This window comes from Zootoca vivipara, chromosome 4, assembly GCF_963506605.1.
Source record: "Zootoca vivipara chromosome 4, rZooViv1.1, whole genome shotgun sequence".
NCBI classification, from domain to species: domain Eukaryota; kingdom Metazoa; phylum Chordata; class Lepidosauria; order Squamata; family Lacertidae; genus Zootoca; species Zootoca vivipara.
Genome location: NC_083279.1, coordinates 96,474,257 through 96,494,073, shown reverse-complemented (window position 1 = coordinate 96,494,073; position 19,817 = coordinate 96,474,257). Strand labels below are relative to the sequence as shown.

The 19,817-nt window shown below is 47.2% G+C and overlaps 2 protein-coding genes across 6 annotated transcripts in view; one reads left to right on the top strand and one right to left on the bottom strand.

Moving 5' to 3' along the window:
• Nucleotides 1–19,742, top strand: part of FAM168A (family with sequence similarity 168 member A) — a 148,773-nt gene extending 129,031 nt beyond the window's left edge. Inside the window, exons 5-10 of one of the 5 annotated variants that reach the window (XM_060273941.1) lie at nucleotides 3,373–3,498; nucleotides 8,683–8,825; nucleotides 11,902–12,076; nucleotides 14,009–14,089; nucleotides 14,555–14,685; nucleotides 16,245–19,742. In XM_060273941.1, the coding sequence (XP_060129924.1) occupies nucleotides 3,373–3,498; nucleotides 8,683–8,825; nucleotides 11,902–12,076; nucleotides 14,009–14,089; nucleotides 14,555–14,667 (638 nt within the window). In that variant the 3' untranslated portion in view covers nucleotides 14,668–14,685; nucleotides 16,245–19,742. The other 4 variants (XM_060273942.1, XM_060273943.1, XM_060273938.1 and 1 more) reach the window with 4 other exon arrangements.
• RELT (RELT TNF receptor) overlaps nucleotides 18,685–19,817 on the bottom strand; it is an 82,153-nt gene continuing 81,020 nt past the window's right edge. Inside the window, exons 7-8 of the mRNA XM_060274012.1 lie at nucleotides 19,191–19,341; nucleotides 18,685–18,979 (exon numbers count right to left, since the gene is read on the bottom strand). Coding sequence (XP_060129995.1) covers nucleotides 18,685–18,979; nucleotides 19,191–19,341 — 446 coding nt within the window. The remainder of the gene's footprint in view (nucleotides 18,980–19,190; nucleotides 19,342–19,817) is intronic.

Sequence of the window (19,817 nt, the reverse complement as noted above, 5' to 3'; positions counted from 1 at the left end):
GAGGTAGTTTTGCCGCGGAGGATAGCTGGCTGAGAACAAGACTGGGAGGGCATTCGAGTCTTTGCTTTGTGCATGAAAGGAAAGCACAGCCAGTCAGAAAATTGAAAACAAAATAAACACACACCCTAGTGGATGAATACATCAGTGCTCGAATTGCACTCCAGGGAAGCCTACAGCCAAGGAGAACGTTGTATGCAACAACAGCAACAACAAAAAGGTGGCATTTGCACAAGCAACATCCTGAGCACAATCACAGTACTGATGGATGTGCTTCCAGTGGGGAGGGTTGCATTTTCCAGACAGGTAATGTGGCACATGCTGTGCTGGGAAAATGTTATACCCCTTCCCTAGGAACATTGCTCAGGACCAGCATCTGAACTATGTTCATGTTCACTGCAAAACACTAATGTTTCAAGATGGTTCTCAGAAGCCAGGGCCATACTTCCTCCCCACTATATTTTCCCCTCCGTCTGTCTGCAAGCACAGCCTTGAGAAGAGCTCAAAAAGCTTTGCCGACAATAGAGATCAAACCTGTGAAAAGCCAGCTTTCGCTTATGTCTGCCTCAGTGAACGAAGGAGCACTCTCTACTCCCTTCCGCATCTCGTGAGCCCATCTTCTCAGAGCTGCCCACCTTGTCTCTTAACCTCCTGTTTCTCCTCCTGTTTCTCGCACCCCTGTTGCATCTCCCCACCATGCCCAGAGTGAAAAGCCCAGAGACGATTAGCAAATCCACTACTGTTGGGGAAAACAGAGGGATGGGAGGAGGTATGTAGAAATAAATAGGTCATTTCTCCAGAATTGCACTGTGCATTACTGCTTCAAAGGGGATGGGCGCACAATCATTCAGGTAGCAGTTTAGAAAGATGGGAGAAGAGAGACAATGAAAAGGATCTGGAGGGGTGGCGGCGCTGAACATTGCTTTACAGGCACTTCTTGGTTGTTTCTGTAAAATGGTGAGTTATTCACCCATTTCCGACCATGATATTGATAAATATTCTTATGCCAAGTATGAAGCTTCCTTTTGCAAAATCATACCATTGGCCCATCAGTGCTTCCAGCGGGTGGCGCTGTGGCCTAAACCACTGAGCCTAGGGCTTGCCGATCGGAAGGCTGGTGGTTCAAATCCACGCGACGGGGTGAGCTCCCGTTGCTCTGTCCCAGGCTCCTGCCAACCTAGCAGTTTGAAAGCATGTCAAGTGCAAGCAGATAAATAGGTACCGCTCCGGCTGGAAAGTAAACAGCGTTTCCGTGCGCTGTTCTGGTTCGCCAGAAGCGGCTTAGTCATGCTGGCCACATGACCCGGAAGCTGTACGCCGGCTCCCTCGGCCAATAAAGCGAGATGAGCGCCGCAACCCCAGAGTCGTCCGCGACTGGACCTAATGATCAGGGATACCTTTACCTTTTATGCTTCAAGCCAGAAGTGGACCACATTTTTTTCCTATTTGGGGGGGGGATGGACACATAGCAGCAGGGGACCAGGCTGGAGTCAAAAGTGGATGAGGTATCTATTTCTTTCTGTCCTCTCTGTCTCCTCTTCCTCCTCTCTCTCTGCTTTCCTTTCTCCCTTCTGCTACCACCTCCCCCCCCCCCCCCGTTGTCCCGCCCCTTGCCACCCTCGTGAGATTGGCCCAAGGGCGGCATGTATACCCCAGGGACCATAGGTTGCCCACCTGTGCTTTCAGTGGAGATGGCAACACCCAAAACTGGCACCATCACGTCGTAGGCCTTGCTGCTTCTCCTCCGTGTTCCCAGTGGCTGCAGGAGAGGCAATGGATGGGCCCCTTCCATGTCAGGATAGGAATTCTTGTGATGGATAGAAGCAGAGAAAAAGAGAGCGAGAGAAGTGGGGGGCTGCAAGTGCGGAGGAAAAGAATAGTGTGAAGGTGGGCGAGGAAGAAACTGACCTGCTCCCCCCCCCACTCAACCATCTCTTCCTTTTCTCAGTGTCCACTTTTGCAAAATATTCTGGATCTTCCTTCCCACCACAGGCAATTTGAGCCAGCAAAATATCCCTTGCATCCTAGTTTCAGATCCTCACTTCTCAGACAGCCCCAAATCAGCCACAACCTTTAATCGATGCCTCAGGCAACTGCTTATATCGATCACCTGCCGTGTAAGAGAAAATTATTTCGAACCAATCTCTCAGAACAGGTTCAGCTGTCCCTTTATATGCCTTATGTCGCCGCAGTGAAGGGGAAGGCTGAAAAAGTGTTTTGTTTTTTACAATGGATGCTTGCACCTTCTTCTTTTTTTTTTTTTTTTTTTTCAATTTAAAAAGTAAACTTTATTGAATCATTTTTAAAAGCATGTACAATAAAATTATATGTTCACAAAATCCAAACAACAAATATGAAAATAAAACCACTTCCCAACTCTTAACGTGTCGCTTATTTCTCCTATTCACTATATTCTTGCGTTGTCATTTCTCCATTTATATCATATTAATATAAATCCCTTTCCTTTTCACTTGATTCTTTTAACAAAAAACCCCTATTCTCTTCTAACCTAAACAGACCCTTAACTCCGTTTGGATATTCTTCTTCCTAAAATATTCTTCCACATATTCCCACTTTTTAATCAATTTCTGTTTCGATACATTTCTAATTACGGCAGTCATTTTGTCAAGATTCATAAATTCAACTAGCTTTATCTGCCAATCTGCTACCCCTGGTGCCTCTTCCTTTTTCCAATTCTGACCTATCAATAATCGTGCTGCTGCACATCCATAAAGAAAAATGTCTCTTCTATCCTTAGGGAGGTTTTCTGGAAGCAAACTTAATAAAAAATATTCCGGTTTTCTTTTAAAAGTGACTTTCACTATTTTTTTTAATTCCTCATAGACCTCCCCCCAAAATTTTTTAATTTTTATGCAACCCCACCAGCAATGCATATAATCCCCTATCCTGTTACTGCACTTCCAACAATTTTTATCGGTATTTTTATATATTTTGGCAATCTTATCCGGAGTGAGGTGCCAACGATAAAGCATTTTCAGCATATTTTCTTTGATTCCTTCGCAGGCCGTGAATTTCATTGTTCTCTTAAACAAATTTTCCCATTGTACTTTATAGATTGGTTTGCCCAGATCCTGTGCCCATTTAATCATAACACACTTTATTTCCTCATCTTTTAATTCCCATTCCAAAAGATATTTATAAATTTTAGATAATAATTTGGTCTTATTGTCAATTATTAATTCCTGAATCTTGGATTTCCCTTTAGGGAACCCTTTGACTTTATGCTCCTTAAAAAGGCTTTGAACTTGGATATATTGCAGCCAACTAGCACAATTTGCTTGCACCTTCTTCATTGTGATTGCCCCCTCACTGTTTGTCCCATTTGTAACATCTTCTCTTCTGTCTTCACTCAAGCTACACTTCTGATGAAACAGGCCTGGCCTCAGACATCAACCTCTTGTGCCACTGAGGGTACCTTTCACCTCCCAGTGGACACTGGGACCGAGAACAGAACTTACCAAGCATCAGCAGCAGCATTCAGTAAATAGAACTTTATACTTCTGGGGATTTTTTTTCCTGGTGGTTTTTTCCTTATCTCTTTCTGTGTATGTGCGTTAGGGCGATGACTTTTTTACAACCTCATTTCCCTGTATCATAATTTGATGAGCTTTCATTAAAGATTAGATACTTTCAAAGAGATTAGATTAAAAAAAACCTCACGCACAAAATGATTTTAAAAAAATTATTTATCAGTTTTTTGACCATTTTTGAAGTCACTGTAAGCAGATATAAAATTGAACCCAAGCTTTAGAGTCACATATATACAACATTATATAGGGTCATCAAACACACAAGGAAGCTTTTTTTAGCTGCAGTAACAGTATAGACACCACTAGAGGACGATGTTTTGCTACCTCTCCTGTAGGTTCTTTTCCCAGCATGTCCGGCAGGGTCTGCTGGCTGAGTTTTAAGGTCCCAAAAAGGGGCTTTAACCTTGCGCAGGTGTGACATTGTATACCCTATATTGCTAAGAACACTCCCCATTGTGGAATGTGGTGTTCTGTCCAAATTTGATACAATATATATATATATATATATATATATATATATATATATATATATATATATATATATATAAAATTGTTAATACAATTTTATGAAATGGTAAAACGGCATACAAAAAAATTAAAAGCGGTTTGTGCGTGACCTTTTTAAATATTTCAATGGAATATACCTCATTTTAGTCATTAATAGGCAAAAATTCATCCATTTGTGCTGCAGGAAATAATTTTTGAGAAAAAAATATGAAAAAGTCATCACCCTAGATGCGTCTGTGTTTCTTTCTTGATTTGGGAGGGGATTGTATTGCCTGCTTTGCATTTGTTGTTGTTATTATTATTATCATCATCATCATCATTATTTTTGCAATTAGAGTTGCCAGGTCAGGAGCAGCCCAGAACTCTGAGTTTTCAGGGCTCAAGCCTAGCGAGGGCTCCCAGGTCACAGCATGCTAAAAATCAGAAAACGCAATACAGTTATCAAGCCACCTCCTCCCATTTTGGCGACAGGAATTCGGACGGCATTTACCTTCCCATCGTGCGCTGCTCTGGTTCGCCAGAAGCGGCTTAGTCATGCTGGCCGCATGACCCGGAAGCTGTACGTCGGCTCCCTCGGCCAGTAAAGTGAGATGAGTGCCGCAACCCCAGAATCGTCCGCAACTGGACCTAATGGTCAGGGGTCCCTTTACCTTTAGCTTAAGAGAAACTTGCCAGACTGGATTTGCCCTCTACATTCCAGGCCGTTTTATTAACTGGATTTGCAAGTGAAAATGCAATTGGAAACCTTTCCCCATCTCCTTCCTCCTCCTGCAGAAGAATATTTGAGGTCATTTTGGGAGAGTCAAAATGGCTTCAAGATTGTTCTGTTCATGGGTCTGCCATGTGAGGGCACCCCAGTTTTTTTACAACACAGTATTGCTGTGATTCAGATCCCATAATGGTTTGCCTGTGGCGAGATCCACGTGGTGCTCAGTCCTATGAAGAATGCAACATGGATTCTGTTTTGCAGGCATTGCACATTCAGTTTAGGGTTGCCAGGCAATAGTGGTATTGAAGCTCGATGGATCTTCTTCTTCTTCTTCTTCTTCTTCTTCTTCTTCTTCTTCTTCTTCTTCTTCTTCTTCTTCTTCTTCTTCTTCCACTCGTAGCCGAGTAAGATTGTCTTCCATAAACACGGTTTTAACAATGAGTCCGTAAGTGACTGGAGGCCAATTCTGGACCCACACTTCCTTCCACAGTGGGGACATTGGTTTCCGGGCAGGAGTTGAGCACAGTGTGGATTTGCCAAGTGTGCCTTCCTCTTAGCACATTTCTCCCTTGTATCCTGATTTTTGAGTGTCTTCAAAGCCCATGACACCTGTGGAAAAGGCTGTTCTCCAACTGGAGCGCTCGCAGGCCAGTGTTTCCCAATTGTTGGTATTCATACTACATTTTTTTTATTACCAACCTGATAAGCCTAAACTGGCTCCCATCCAGATAGCTTTTAGCTATGCTGGGAAATTTGGTTGACAAATGCAACCTTATAGGTCTTTCTCTCCCCCCCCAAAAAAACCCCCATTGCTTGCTGTGAGGGACAAGGGATATAGAGAGGTCCCTCCCCTCTTAAGGTCCAGCCCATCCCCGTGCACTGGGGAAAGCAGGGGGAGTTCCAACTCAAGTGGGGAAGCAGGATATGGTGTCCGAGGCTCAGGCAAGGTAGCAGAGCCATCGTCCAAGGTGGGACAGGAAGGGGGAAGTAAGGGGGGTAGACCGATCCCCCCAACTCCGGAATTGCGCAGGAGGCGTCGGGGGAAGAGGCTGGGTCTCCCCAAGTTGTTATGTTGGAGAAAGACGCGCCAAACGCCATTCGGAGGTTCTGACTCAAGCGGTTAAGATGTTCCTCTGTAAATAGCACTGCCTTTAGCACTGTAAATACGCAGCACCAAATAAAAGATAAAATGCAGAGCTGTGTGGAGTCGTTACTCTGAAGTAGCCCTTCAGACCCCTGTGACACTTGCTAATTATTCTCTGTGCGATAACCTTCCTGTGGTTTTGTGTTGACGTCCCAGATTGCTCTTTTCAGGCAAGGTTGCCGCTTTCTATTTTTCTGCATGTTTGCAAAGAGCAAGTCCTTCTGTTTTTAATAGGAGCCGAGCAGATGCAACACTTCTGTCAATAATGCAAATGGGCCTGTAGAGAGAGCTATCGGAGAAATCTCTGTAGGCTAAGGTGACCTTTGGTGGTACAGGACAGCCTAGTCTCTGCAAGGAGTTCAGAGATCTCCCTTCCCTACTTGCTCAGCTTGCTTTCAACTCTCCCCTGCCACTTTGACCCTGTTCAGCAGGTGTGGCTGCTTAAAGCCGAGTCCTTTGTCTAAAAGGGGCTCCTGTTCATTTCAGATGTGAAGGAGAGAATAAGGCAGGTCTGGGGCTGTGTGTTTGCTTTGCTTGCAGGCTAAGGCAGACCAATTAACGACTCTGCTTGCAGCCTCCTCCTGCCAAGTCTGTGTGCCTGGAAACAGAAGTGTTGGAAGGGTGCCTGTTTTTAATCACGCAGAGTCTGCCGCCGACAAAACCCGCGTCCTCAAATAATGACATTGGGTGGCATGCATGTCGTACCTGGAAAAAAACATCATGTCAGATGCCTCTGGTAGCTGGCCTGCGCTCATATTCCCCAGGCCACCTGGAGCAGCTTTTGCAATATTTCTTTACAGTGGTACCTTGGTTCTCAAACTTAATCCGTTCCAAAACCAAAGCGTTCCAAAACTAAGGCACGTTTTCCCATAGAAGGTAATGGAAAACGGATCAATCTGTTCCAGACTTTTAAAAACAACCCCTAAAACAGCAATTTGACACTTCCAGGTTTTCGGCGTTTGAGAAGCAAAGTACCACTGTATTTAGAAAACCAGCCCTCCCCTCCCCTCCAGTGCAGTGCAATAATAAAAAACGAACCCATTTGACAAAAGAAATAAAACAGCGCTGTGAGAATGGAATCAGTGAAACTACAGGCTTTCTCTGTCCTTGTGGTCTGCATTGCATGGCTTTAACTTAGGAATGGGGGGGGGGTGGTTGGTGAATGTGTGTGGTTTGAGATTCCAAATACGGTAGCCCACAACTTGATTTGGTTTCATCGGGGAAGAAGTGGGCTGAAAGAGAACCGTTAACTTCTAGCAAGTTTGAGGACCCAGTGCTCTCCTCATCCCGGGATTCCGGTAGTGTTGGCAAATACCTGTCCCAGGAATGTGACTGGAGAGTGGTATGGAAATGCTTAGGATAAATAAAATAGCAGGAGTGGTAGTTCGACAACATCTGGGCAAAGGTCCCCCCCCATTTTTTGTGGGGGGTGGCGATCAGGGTGGACTTAGGAGAGAAGCTGTGCAGCTCAGGCACAAGCCAGGATCCCAATGAAGCCCATTCTCTGAGCCTAGAGCAGGCATCCCCAGACTACAACTCCCATCATCCCTAGCTAACAGGACCAGTGGGCAGGGATGATGGGGATTGTAGTCCCGAGAACATCTGAAGGAACAAGTTTGGGGATGCCTGGCCTAGAGAGTTGGTTTTTTCATCCCATGCTGCTCACCAAATGCTCTTCAAACGGTGAAGGGAGGTGAAACTAGTTTGTGATATATATCACTGAGCCTAAGGGGCAAGCGGGGAATCGGGGGGGGGGGGTAGGAGGGAGAAGCCAAACATTGGGCTAGCACAAGCTCCTCCTGTTAGCCTAAGCAGTCTTTGGATCCTAGTAAATACCTTGTGGTAGTCATTGTACCAAAATAACAATGCTGAAAGCTCAGTGCCCAAGTGCTCCGCTCCAGTCCTGGCTGCATGTGGAGTTGCACAAAATCCCACTTGCAATCCTAGTAATCACCGAGGTTCTGATCCTGCCCCTGTTCTTTGCCACTCGATACACCATTATTTGGCCTTTGTTGTGTTAACCTCCGTATCAGCCCCGTGCCGTGCGGAGAGGTTGCAGCAGCACCCACTCTGGGTTCCTAAGTGGTTTTTGCCTTGTCTTCTAATTATGCCGTTGATGGCACACACTGCAACAGATGCTTTGTTAAATACCTCTGTCTTGGAATAGCCCACTCAGTTCGTTCCAGGATGCTAATAGCACCTCCCTGACAATGTGCAGCTGCGCTCAGAGAAACACTGCCCGTGTTCCTGGCGGCAGGATTAATCCAGCCTGAGAGGCTTCTCATGCCCAAAATCTCAAAATTGGTTTGTTAATGCTGGGTCTAACTCTGAGGTCAGTGAAAAGGAAGGCAATTATGTGCCTCTTGGAGGAAATTACTGTATTTGCCATCTGTTTCCTGCAGTTCAGTGTTCTTTTGCCTCACCATCAGATTTTGGATGAATTTTTGCATTTGCACAATTGAACACATAATGGACGTGAGCTGGACGCCTTCGTCATCCTCCTGGGGGGGTGGAAAGCAACACTTACCTAATTTGGGGCACATTTGAACTCTTGTTAGCTGCTGTATTGCTACGAAACAACATTTTGTGCTTTGGGCCTCTTTTTTTAAAGAACAGTAACAATCGCATTCTTATGGATGCAGCAGTTGCTGGGGGTGGGGTGGGTTTGAAATGAGACCTGCCTCTTTCTGACGAACCCAGAAACAAGCTAGGTGGTTGGTGAAAATTGCTTAACCTCCCAGATTGATGGGCCTTGCTTTTTTGTTTCTCGACAGGGTATACCGCTGGAACGCCCTACAAGGTCCCTCCCACCCAGAGCAACAGCGCACCTCCTCCATATTCTCCATCTCCAAATCCTTACCAAACCGCTATGTACCCCATCCGAAGTGCCTATCCGCAGCAGAACCTGTATGCCCAAGTGAGTACAACCGGCAGCCGCGGCGATGTCAAAACAGCAAGAACAAAAACAAGCGCCTAAAAGCAACCGCTGTTTTGTAACTCTGCTAATCTAAGCGTAGAAAACGAAATTTAATTTATTTGGAAAAAATCTGAACGTCCTATGTCATGCCTGAAACATGGTGATCTGGCAGACCTCCCTTGGGAGGATATTCTGTAATGATGGTGCCATCATGAAGAGCACAAGAAGAGTGCTGTTGGATCTGAACAGAGGCCCAGCTAGTCTAGCATCCGTTTATCAAGAGTGGCCATTCAGATGCCTCTTCTGGGAAGCTCTTAAGCAGGAACTAAGCCAAGAGCCCTCTCCCTACCTGTAATTCCAAGCACTCAGTGTTCAGTGCTGGAGCTAGTCCCCAGTCATCATGGCTAGTAGTCATCTGATAGTTTTATCCTCTGTGAATGTGTCCCTTTAGATAGGCCTCCGAATCAGCTAGGGTGGCTGCTGAATTTTTGGATGACAAAGGGGGGGGGTCAAAGGTGTGCTAAAAGAGGAAAAGAAGACTGCAGAGAAGCTGAATGAATTCTTTGCATCTGTCTCCACAGTGGAAGGTGTAGGGGAGATCCCTGTACCTGAGCCACTTTGTTAGGAAAGGGAAGCCTCGGCAACTGAGGCTAATAGTTAGAATCATAGAATCATAGAGTTGGAAGAGACCCCAAGGACCATCCAGTCGAACCTCCTGCCAAGCAGGAAACACCATCAAAGCATTCTTGACATATGCCTGTCAAGCCTCTGCTTAAAGACCTCCAAAGAAGGAGACTCCACCATGCTCCTTGGTAGCAAATTCCACTGCCGAACAGCTCTTACTGTCAGGAAGTTCTTCCTAATGTTTAGGTGGAATCTTGTGAGATGAGATGAGATTCCTGCCCTCGTTGACTAATTGAAAAGGAACAGATCCCTGGGTCTGGATGGTATCCACTAGCGCTTCAGAATGTGAAATTGCCTACCTTTCAACAAAAATGCACAAACTTGTCCCTAACATCAGCCTCTATGGCTGAAGACTGGAAAGTGGGCACTGTATTGCCAGTTTTTAAAAGGGGTCCAGGGAGGACAATGCTGGAAGTTACAGGCTGGTTAACATATTGCGGGAAAGCTCATGGAAAGCATGGTTAAGAATAAGTTACTAAGCATGTAGAAGGAGAAGCCTTGCAAAGAAGAACAAGCCTGGCTTCTGCAAGGCGAAGTATGCTTGTCAATAAGCATACTGATAGAGGTGATCTAGTAGGCATTTTGTACCTCACCAAAGATTCCTTAGTAAGCTTAGCAGTTAAGGGATAAGAGCAGGCATCCCCAAACTGTGGCCCTCCAGATGTTTTGGCCTACAACTCCCATGATCCCTAGCTAACAGGACCAGTGGTTGGGGAAAATGGGAATTGTAGTCCAAAACATCTGGAGGGCCGAAGTTTGGGGATGCCTGGATAAAGCATAGGCTGTCTTACAGATCAGTAACTGGTTGGAAGCAGGGATGGAGGGATATAAGAAGTGGGGTTCCTCAAAGATCATTTTTGGTGCTTTTTAATGTTACCTGAATGACCTGAAGTTAGGTGTGAACAGTGAGGTGGTCAAGTTTGCTATTGATGCCAGTTTGTTCAGGGAGATAAGAAAAAAGAAAGGGAATGCAAGGAGGATCTCTCCAAACTGGGTAAACAGGTATTAAAATTTCAAATGGGATTCAGTGTCAGTAAGTGTGAAGTGATGCACACTGAGGCAAAAAATATCCTTACAGCATATATATATATATACACATAATGAGGTCTGAACTGGCAATGGTAGCTCAGTGAAAATGTCAACCCATAATGCAGCAGCCTTGGTAAGGATCATAGGGAAAGAAACTGAGAACAAGAATGCTGGTATCAGAATGTTGTGGAACGCTTGGGTACAATTCCATCGCATAGGATATTGTAGAGCTGGAAAAGTTCCATAAAAAGGCAACCAAAATGATGAAGAAGTTGGAGCAGTTAAAATACTCGAGTCTTTTTATTGTATAGAAAAAGGTAATTCAGGACATGATAAGAGATAATTTGTAGTGTGAAGAAGATGCAAAGAGGTAGGTTTTCTCCCTTTCTCATAACACTGGAACTTGTGGACCTCCAGCGAAGCTGAATTTTGGAATATATTCAGGAGGATTCAGGCAAAAGGAAGCTGTTCACACGCATAAGAGAACCGATAGACAAACAAACCACTTTCCAAAACACATAGTAGATTGGAGGAATGCCAAACTTGCTTTGCCCTTCCTCTTGCTAAATGAAGGATGTGCTGCTCTGCTACATCCACTAAGACATGGCATAATCTGGGGTGTGCAGAGAGATTACTTACATGCCTTTTGGAAGTATCAATACAAATTGGAGCATAACTGTTTTTCCCGACAAAAAGGTCTTTGACATGCTCCTTGTAGGTGTGATGCACAGTATAGCTAGACAGTGGTGCTATCACCTAATGGATGGGCACTGTACAAAGATTAAAAACAGCAGGCCCTGCCCACAGACATACAATTGAAAGCCAGATTAAATTGAATTGAACGAACCAAGTGACTTGAGGACTGTGTGGCAGTGTCCGAAACTCCCGTTGTTCCAGGCGCATTTTGCGACAGGGGATTTCATTAGCACGAGCAGTTTCTGAGTTCTGGGCGCGGTACTGCGCCTAAGATTTCAGATTAAAACTGCAGAGTGGAAGGAAAGGGGGACCTTTTTCTGCCTCCCCACTTCCAGCCACACTCTGAAGACTGGAGAAGAGACCCTCTTAAGAAGATTTTAGGGGTGGGTGTGCAGGGGAAGAATTAGACCATGTGAAAAGAACATAATATCTTAGCTGCAGTTCATTCATTTTCAGCTTTGTATTTTTGTTATTTAAAAAGCGCACCTAGACATTCCATCATTGCGCCCGTAACCTCGGTTTAAGGTGCCGTTGAGCTCTCAGCTTTCCTATCTCAATTTCTAACCCCGCTGTGTGCTGATGGTCTGTCCTACATCGTTGCCGATTTATTTTTTAAGCCAACCTCTTCTGAAATGTGGTTCTCCTCCCCTACCCCCTTTCCGAACAGGGAGCGTATTATACACAGCCAGTGTATGCGGCACAGCCTCATGTCATCCACCACACCACCGTGGTCCAGCCAAACAGCATCCCGTCTGCTATTTATCCAGCTCCCGTGGCTGCCCCAAGGACTAACGGCGTGGCCATGGGGATGGTAGCTGGGACCACCATGGCAATGTCAGCAGGTGAGAACTAAATGGAAACAAACCGTGTCCTGTTAACCATTGCAGTAGAACAGCCTTTGCCAATGTGGCGCCTTCCACGTGCTCCCTGTGAGACTAGCGCTCCCAAACAGCACAGTGCCACCTTGGGCAAAGGCTGCAGTACAGCTTGTATGAAACCAGAAACTGTGTTGTCCTGTTTGCAACTCCTAAACTGTATTTGCGGATCTGTCTCTGTCTGCCACAGTTCCAGGACATTGCGGGGAATTTGGATTTCTAAGCAAAACCCTGCCCAAAGTTTCTTTTCTTGTGGCTGTGAAAATATTATTGGAAAGCTGGCAGCCGCATGAGACCCCCTGAACCCGGAGTGGGTGGCAGAATAAGATTTCCAACAGTTGGGTGTTGGACTTAAAATTTCTGGACTCCTCTTGTCTCCCCATGACCAGTAAAAAGGATAAAATTATAAATGATCAGGAAGAGATGCTAATTCTGTGGAATGGCATCTCACCAGCCAGCCCTTAAGCCCATTTCGGCTGTTTCTGCCCCTCTTTCTGGAAGGATGAGCCTGGAACCAGGACAGCTGCCAGAACCAGAATACTCTGTTATACAACTCACCACACACACGCCTCTTAAAAGTGCATCGGCATGCCACTTTGGGCTCCAGGTTTGGCTGAAAAGTGGGGTGCTGAGAAGACAAATTAATCCCATTTAAAAAGCAGAACAGATGGTGTGAAATTTGGAGAAATCGTGCCAGTGCATTCGATTGCTGCAAGATTTATTCGGCTCACAGGATTTAGCTTTTCCGAGTGCAGAATTCAGATAGGCCCCACCGACGGGAACCGATTCCTTTTAAGAGCTTCTTCATGCCTGCTCCCGAGTCCCTCTTGTTTTGTTCCCAGTCCTGCATGGAACTGTAATAAACCAAAGTTCTCCCAATACACCCCCAGCTCACCTTTCCTGTTAAACTCTTGGTTTCAACAAAGCGAGGCATTTCGCTCTGCTGGAACTCTTTGATTTGCTTGCCGCGCCTTCATAGAGTTTTAAAGCAGTGGACTCGTAATCTGGGGAACCGGGTTCGTGTCTCCGCTCCTCTACGTGCAGCTGCTGGGTGACCTTGGGCTAGTCACACTTCTCTGAAGTCTCTCAGCCTCACTCACATCGCAGAGTGTTTGTTGTGGGGGAGGAAGGGAAAGGAGAATGTTAGCTGCTTTGAGACTCCTTCGGGTAGTGATAAAGCGGGATATCAAATCCAAACTCTTCTTCTTCTTCTAGTTGACCCCACCCCACCCCCCGATCAGTGGATGCTGCAGCTACAGTGTCGCTGACAGGTGGCTGCCCAACCTCTGCATAAATGCCTCCAGTGTCCAACTGACCTTGTTTGACCTTGCCTGCCTTGCTACCCTCAGTGTCTGTTCATCGGCTAGAACATGCTGCCTTGCAGGGCAAGAGGTGGGATTGGCCCCCCACAGTGTCGGTGGTCATTCAGGAGTCCCTCAGCTAGGAGAACAAGCCAGGGTTCACCCAGGACCACGATTTCCCGGTTGTCAGAAAGAGTAGCGTTGTGCAACAGAGAGAAAGCTAGCACTCTCCCCACCCCGCCGGCAGCCCCTGTCCTGATGGAAAGATGGCGAAGCAGTTTTCTGTTCTGAAAGCGCCCTGTCTGGGTGTGTGTGGGGGGGGGGAGGGTAAGCTGGGCTCTAAAGTAGATGGAAGCCGAGAATTGACAGCCGAGCGACCCTTTCAAAAGCACCCTTCCCATTTGCGGGGAAACGGCAGCTCTTGAAACGTCGCCAGCAAACCTCTCTGCAGCTGGGGGGCGGGCAGGACAGCACTCTGCAACAAAAAGAAAAGCATTCATTGAAATGTACGCACTTTGTGATGTCGCTAACTGTGCAAAAATGCCTGAGACCAGCAGGACGGTTAAGCTGAAGTAAAATGGCCTCCTTTATCTGCCAGCTCCTGCCCCGCCCCCTCCTCCCCCAGTGAAGGTCTATTTGTTTGGTTACAACTCGGGTGCAACTTTGCACATGGTCGGAGGTAAGGGATCGGATATTCTGCATGGCCTGTTCCAACAGGGGTGCCCAGGGATTTCATCTGTGCCATGCTGCATCCTCGGGCGTAATTCCCCAAGTTGGACCCTGGAGGGCAAGACCAGCCGCCCGCCAGCCCCGCAGGAGGAAACCTTTGTGTCACACAGGCCTGTGGCTGCTTCTGCAGTCTCCCTACCCCACCCTCCACCAGGAGCTTGGTCCACAGGTGTGCAAACGCTTGCAAGGGATTCATGCTAGGGAGCCAATCATACAATCCTAGGATTGTCGAGGGGGAAGGGATGCCACGGGGTCATCTGTTCTCTCCCCCAAGCCGCACGTGCCAGGGAAATCGTGCTCCCACTTCCTCCGGGGCCCTGGGTTCAGAATCCGCTTCTGACACCTGCTTGAGGGGCCGGGATGCAGCGCCTTGTCCCCCCCCCCTCCCGCCTAACCCCTTCTCTTGTTGTTGCAGGCACTTTGCTGACCACCCCTCAACACACTGCCATTGGAGCACATCCAGTCTCGGTGCCAACGTACAGGGCTCAAGGGACCCCTGCCTACAGCTACGTACCTCCACATTGGTAATCCCATTGGTCAAGCCACGTAAGTCGTTGCAAACGTCTGCAAGGGCACCCCTCCCCCACAAGGTTGCAGGGAGGGGGGGCGGGCTGCATTTGGAATGCTTCCCTAGAGACCAGTCGGCCGTAATCTGATATCTGAGACCGGAGTCCCAAAAGGCAGCTTCCCCAAATGAGACCGAAAGTCCAAAACACAACATTCGCTTTTGTACTTGCATCATGGGCTAAGGGTGAGGTCAGGAGCCAGCTTTTAAGTGGCTTCTCGCCAGGGTGGATTTGATTTAACTAGTCAGTAAGACTTGATTTAAATCATTTTTTTACAGAAAGACTCATTCTTGCTGGTATAATCTTAATATTTACAACCAGATGAAGGTTTTGTTTTTGGAATAATAAGTTTTCAGAGTAGTTGTATGAATAATTACTGATTTGGTTATACTATTAGAAATACATAGACTGATAATTATGAAGTTATTGTGAGGTTTAATAAGTTAACTGTTTATATTTGGACAGCTTTTCTGCTGTACTTTATTCAAAGGAGAAAAATAACCATTTCCTTAATAACAATTTAAACAATTTATTTAACTAAAACAATAACATTATAGCATATGCATCCATGTTTGTTAATTGATGTGCTTAAACAATTTTAAAAAAACTCAGTAGTTTTAGCACACATGGAAAACTTAAAACAAATCCTTATTTCCTGATAAATAGTCTTTGAAATATAATGTAACTTAAATAGAAAACTATATTTAGAAAGATTTTTCCTCCAAAAGCATTTTATTTTAAAAATCTGATTTAAGTATTTAAAAAAACAATTTTTTATTTTTTTTAAAAAGAATCAATGATTTTAATCCACCCTGGTTCTCACATTCAGGGTTTCAAAGGAAATATTTGTCTGTACGTGCAGGTGGTGAGGAATTGCTTTCCCCACAACCCAGCAATGAGAAGCAGCACAAGAACCATTGCAAGGCAGACGAGAGGAGGCCTGAGCCTCCCTTTGCAAAATGTCTCCCTCGGAGGCATTTTCAGACAGCTTTCAAAAGAATTCCACAGTTCACAATTGGGTAATACTTTTAGTAAACCCAAGCCCCCCCCCCCCCAAATAAACCTGACTATTTGGTTAGTCCTTTAAAAAGCCTTGCTCAACGGTGAGTTTGGGAGTTGTAGCTTTGCTGGTCTATAAGGAGTGGGGAGACCATGTTTGCTTGCCTTCAAAATGGTGGTGTCTCCAGTTGCCAAATGGAGACTCATAACCATAGTTTGATCTTGCGGGGGGTAGGCACCTTGGGTGTGAATTTGCGGCACTGTCCTAAATGCTTCGGTTCTTCTAGCAGATCACATCTGACATGCAAAACTCCTCTGAGGTTGTTAAATTGAGCCTCTGCAGAGAGATGCACCTGTACTTAGCTGGGGTGGGGACCCAGCCTCGGAGGCAAGGGTGTCAATTGGGGGGCAGAAGAGTGAAATCTGCAAAGTGCTGGGTCCCTGATGGGAGAGATGTGAATGCAGCCTTGGCTGTCTCTGCGTTGCTGCTTCTAACTTCCGTCCTATCGTTTTCTCTCTCTCTCTTTCTCTTTCCGGCAGATCTGGAGTCAAAACATTGTATGCAACAACTCAAGTCTTACATGGGTGCTGGAGCAGCTGTCGCCAGGCACCAAGTCTGTTAGCAAGAACAAAAACAAAAGAAGTGCAAGGGTCACTTTATGCATTCTGTAGGGTTTAATTTTTTAATTCTTTTTTTTTAGTTGATTTTGTAAAAGCCACTTCCTTGCCATAGCCCCATTCTCTCGCTGCCACCGCCTTTCTCCTCTCCAGTCCGCCCCCTCTGAATTGTTTCATGCCACCCACTGATGCTGAGCAATATTCGTGCTTTTGAATCCCCCTCTTTCCCCCCTCCCATCCCCCAGTCTTCACCTTCCTCTCCCCCCCCCCAGTTCCACGTCGCATGTGTCTCCTGATGTCATGCATTTCACCCAGAGTCTAATTTTGGTTTTTTTAATACTAGCAAAAATGATTGACTGGTGATGTTCAAGGTTTCAGAGTGAAAAAGCACAGTGCTGGCAGGCTAGCAAGCTTCTCCACCCCCACCCCCCTTTTTCAGTTTCATTAATATCTACCTACCTATCTGTCTATATCTGTATCTTCAATTGTTCCATCTTCCACAACATGACACGGGAAAATTGGCGTCTTCCAGATAAGGTGTCGGAATTAGATTTGCAGTTCATTATCTCTGTTGAAACGTGGAGCTCATTCCTTCATTTACAGGAGCAGGCAAAAGGATGGACATGGGCATGTCAGGCCACCCCCGTCCCTCATGTCACAGGAAGCAGGAAAGCTGCTAACTATTCAGAGGGTTGTTGTTTTTTTAAAACCTGGGTTTATTTTTAAATTGTGACACCCCCCCTGTCTTCCCCTGCTCCACAGGAAGAGGCAATGGAGGCTTGGCTGTGTGTGTGTGTGGACAGACTTGCATACAAGCATAGAACCTTAAGTGAGCAAGAGTCCTTCTGTGCAAGAGTCCTTATGGCCACCTGGCCGTGTTCTGGATTCAGAGAATGATTGGGAGCTTGGTGGGGAGATCAAGTGAGAGAGTCTGGCAAGTTTAACGCTTGGCGTACAGGCAGGGAAGTTGGGAAGAGAGGGGACGTGTGTGTTTTTTTACCCGTTGGGCTTCAGCCGTTGCTTCCACAGAGCGCAACAAAGGAGCGCAACAAAGGAGAGGCTGAGCTGGCCTCTTGTTTCATGGCCGGTCTGCTCAGTCAAACTAAGTGAAGTGGTGTTTCAAAAAAAGGAAACCTTCACCCCACCCCTCCCTTTTGGCTTCTCTGGTTTGCCGCATGCTGAAGTATCCGAGGCATTGGGAAGTATCCGAGGCATTGGCAGCTCCCGTTTGGGGCACTCGGTTTTTACCACGGATTCGCACAAGACACATTCCCGGCATGCCAGTTCGGTTGTGTGAATTGGCCCAAGGATGCGTGGAGCCGGCTGCGTCTGGGGAGCGTGTGTGTGGCTTCTTTTGAGCACGAACCCGAATGAATGCAACTAACCGCGGACGTGATTGGAGAGGTGAGGCGAGGATCGCTGTGGGCCTGAAGGTGGAGGAGGGCAGTTCCTTTGAATTTTCATTTCTGAAGTGTGGGGCAACTCGGCGGAAAGGTTGGCTGCCTCCTAGTTGGGATGGCTGCCCACAGGGCAAAAAGGGTGGGCAGCAGGCCAGGCAGAAGGGACAGGCCGGGCCCATCGCGATAAGGGCGGTCCAGAGCGAGTAAGGTTTAAATATGTGATAGCCCAAGCAAGGGAGGTTGTCTGGAAGTGCTAGTCACAGGTCAGGCTCTTCTGCTGTCACCAGGTGGGGTGGGCAGAGCGAGGACAGTCGGGGGAACGTAGCAAATTTTGGAGAGATGCATATGCAGCTGGACATTGAGCAAAACTACCGCTCCAGCATTTGCTCGCTTTCAACAGAGATGAATTGAGCTAGGATTTCCTCTGCTCCACCATGTCCTCTAGGCTCTTTAAAAGGGCACAGGCCGCAACAGGCTGGTGTGCCATCGCCCAGCATCTCTGAAATTTTAGCCTGGATCCCTTTGTGCCGTGTGTGTGTGTGGCGCTGAGGTCTCTCTGGGCGCATAAGGAAGCCCTGGTAGGGTGTTTGGCTGGGTGGGAAATCTACTCCTCTGGCAGGATTGGGTTCTAGGCTTCCTGGGAACATCCTGGGAGATCTCCGTTCACCTGCGTAATCATCTTCGTCAGATTAATTGCAGCCCTGGCGTCATGTGGCTTCTGATGAAAGGTCTCTGGGGAGAGCATTAATCGGAAGGGAGCGCCTTTCCAACACACAGGGGTAGGGAATGTGGTGCCCTGTGGGCGCCCATCAGCTCCAGCCAGCCTGCCCAATAGAGCTGCCCCCACTCTAGAGAAGTAGCCGGGCTAAAAGGCATCTGCCAAAGGAGAGTGAAAACGGAATAGTTTAAATAGAAAGCTGTCAGAGAAATGGTGTGGTGGAAGGGAAACAATGTGGAGGGTGTCACCTCGTGATTTCAGGTAGAGACCTCTGCTGGGTGGTTAGATCTGTGCCCAGGAAGCAGCCGTTGGTTCCTGACAAGTCAGCATCCTGCCTTGGTCCCTGGGTGTTGCTGGAGGCAGATTCTGGGAGCGGTGCAAGCTTCAAGTGGCTGGAGGTCGGCTGGGACAGAGCTTGCAGCCCCGGCAAGGAGCCCAGGCAAACAGCTGAAGCAGAGCATGGTTTGCCAGCTAGCACATCTCCCAGTGGGACAGTGGGACAGGCTTGGGAGTGCAGCGGGCAGCCTTGTGGCTTGCATCTGGGACATGGCAGGGCGGTGAGGGCAGTGGGTCTCAGCGCTCCATAGGAGACAGCAGTATGAAGCCAATAGACAGCCCTACATGAAAAGCCTGCTAACCTGCGCCATGAATCACCTGCAGCCAGAAGGAGTTAGAGACACCAAAAGTGAGAGGGTGCAAATGTTTCAGGCTGAATAAACTGGAAGGGACGAGGGTGTGTTTGGTCTTCACCTGGCTGTGCTGCTGGGCTCCAAGCAGCGTCTCTGTCTTGCCTCAACCGGAAACCTTTTGTGCAAGGCCTTGTGCTTTCTCAGCCCCCCTGACCAGCCGCTGCTGAAGCTGGAGCTGTCGCCCTGTGTTAGGTAAGAAGGGACCCGTAGAGCTGCGTAAGCAAAGAGCACCCAGGAGACCCAAATGTCCACTTCAAAGCCTCCGTCTTCTGAGCCAGAGTACCAGGCGGGCAGGGCTAAGGGGGAGCCTCTCTATAGGCACAGTTCCTTGGGGCTCTGCCCTGTTCACCTGACACTGGCTGCTCCATACAGAATGGTTCCTGGCTTGTGCCAGGTGTAAAGCACAAGAGCCTCGTTGCTGTGAAAAAATCGGCTGTGAGAGTTTACCGGGGGCCTCTTTGGTCCTTAATGCGTCTCTTGTGGTGTGCAGAACAAAGGCAATCATTTTTGAAAACTCTGGTCCCAGTCCCCGTCCTCCTCGGCTAATCATTGTGGTTGTTTCATTTAATGTACAGAGCTGTGAAGCAATTGCCCCATCCCGCCCGCCCACCACCCACCCACCCCCAATTTTTGGAATCCTTTCTACAAACACATTGGGGGCCAACTAACTTGTCTGGGTGGTCCAGGG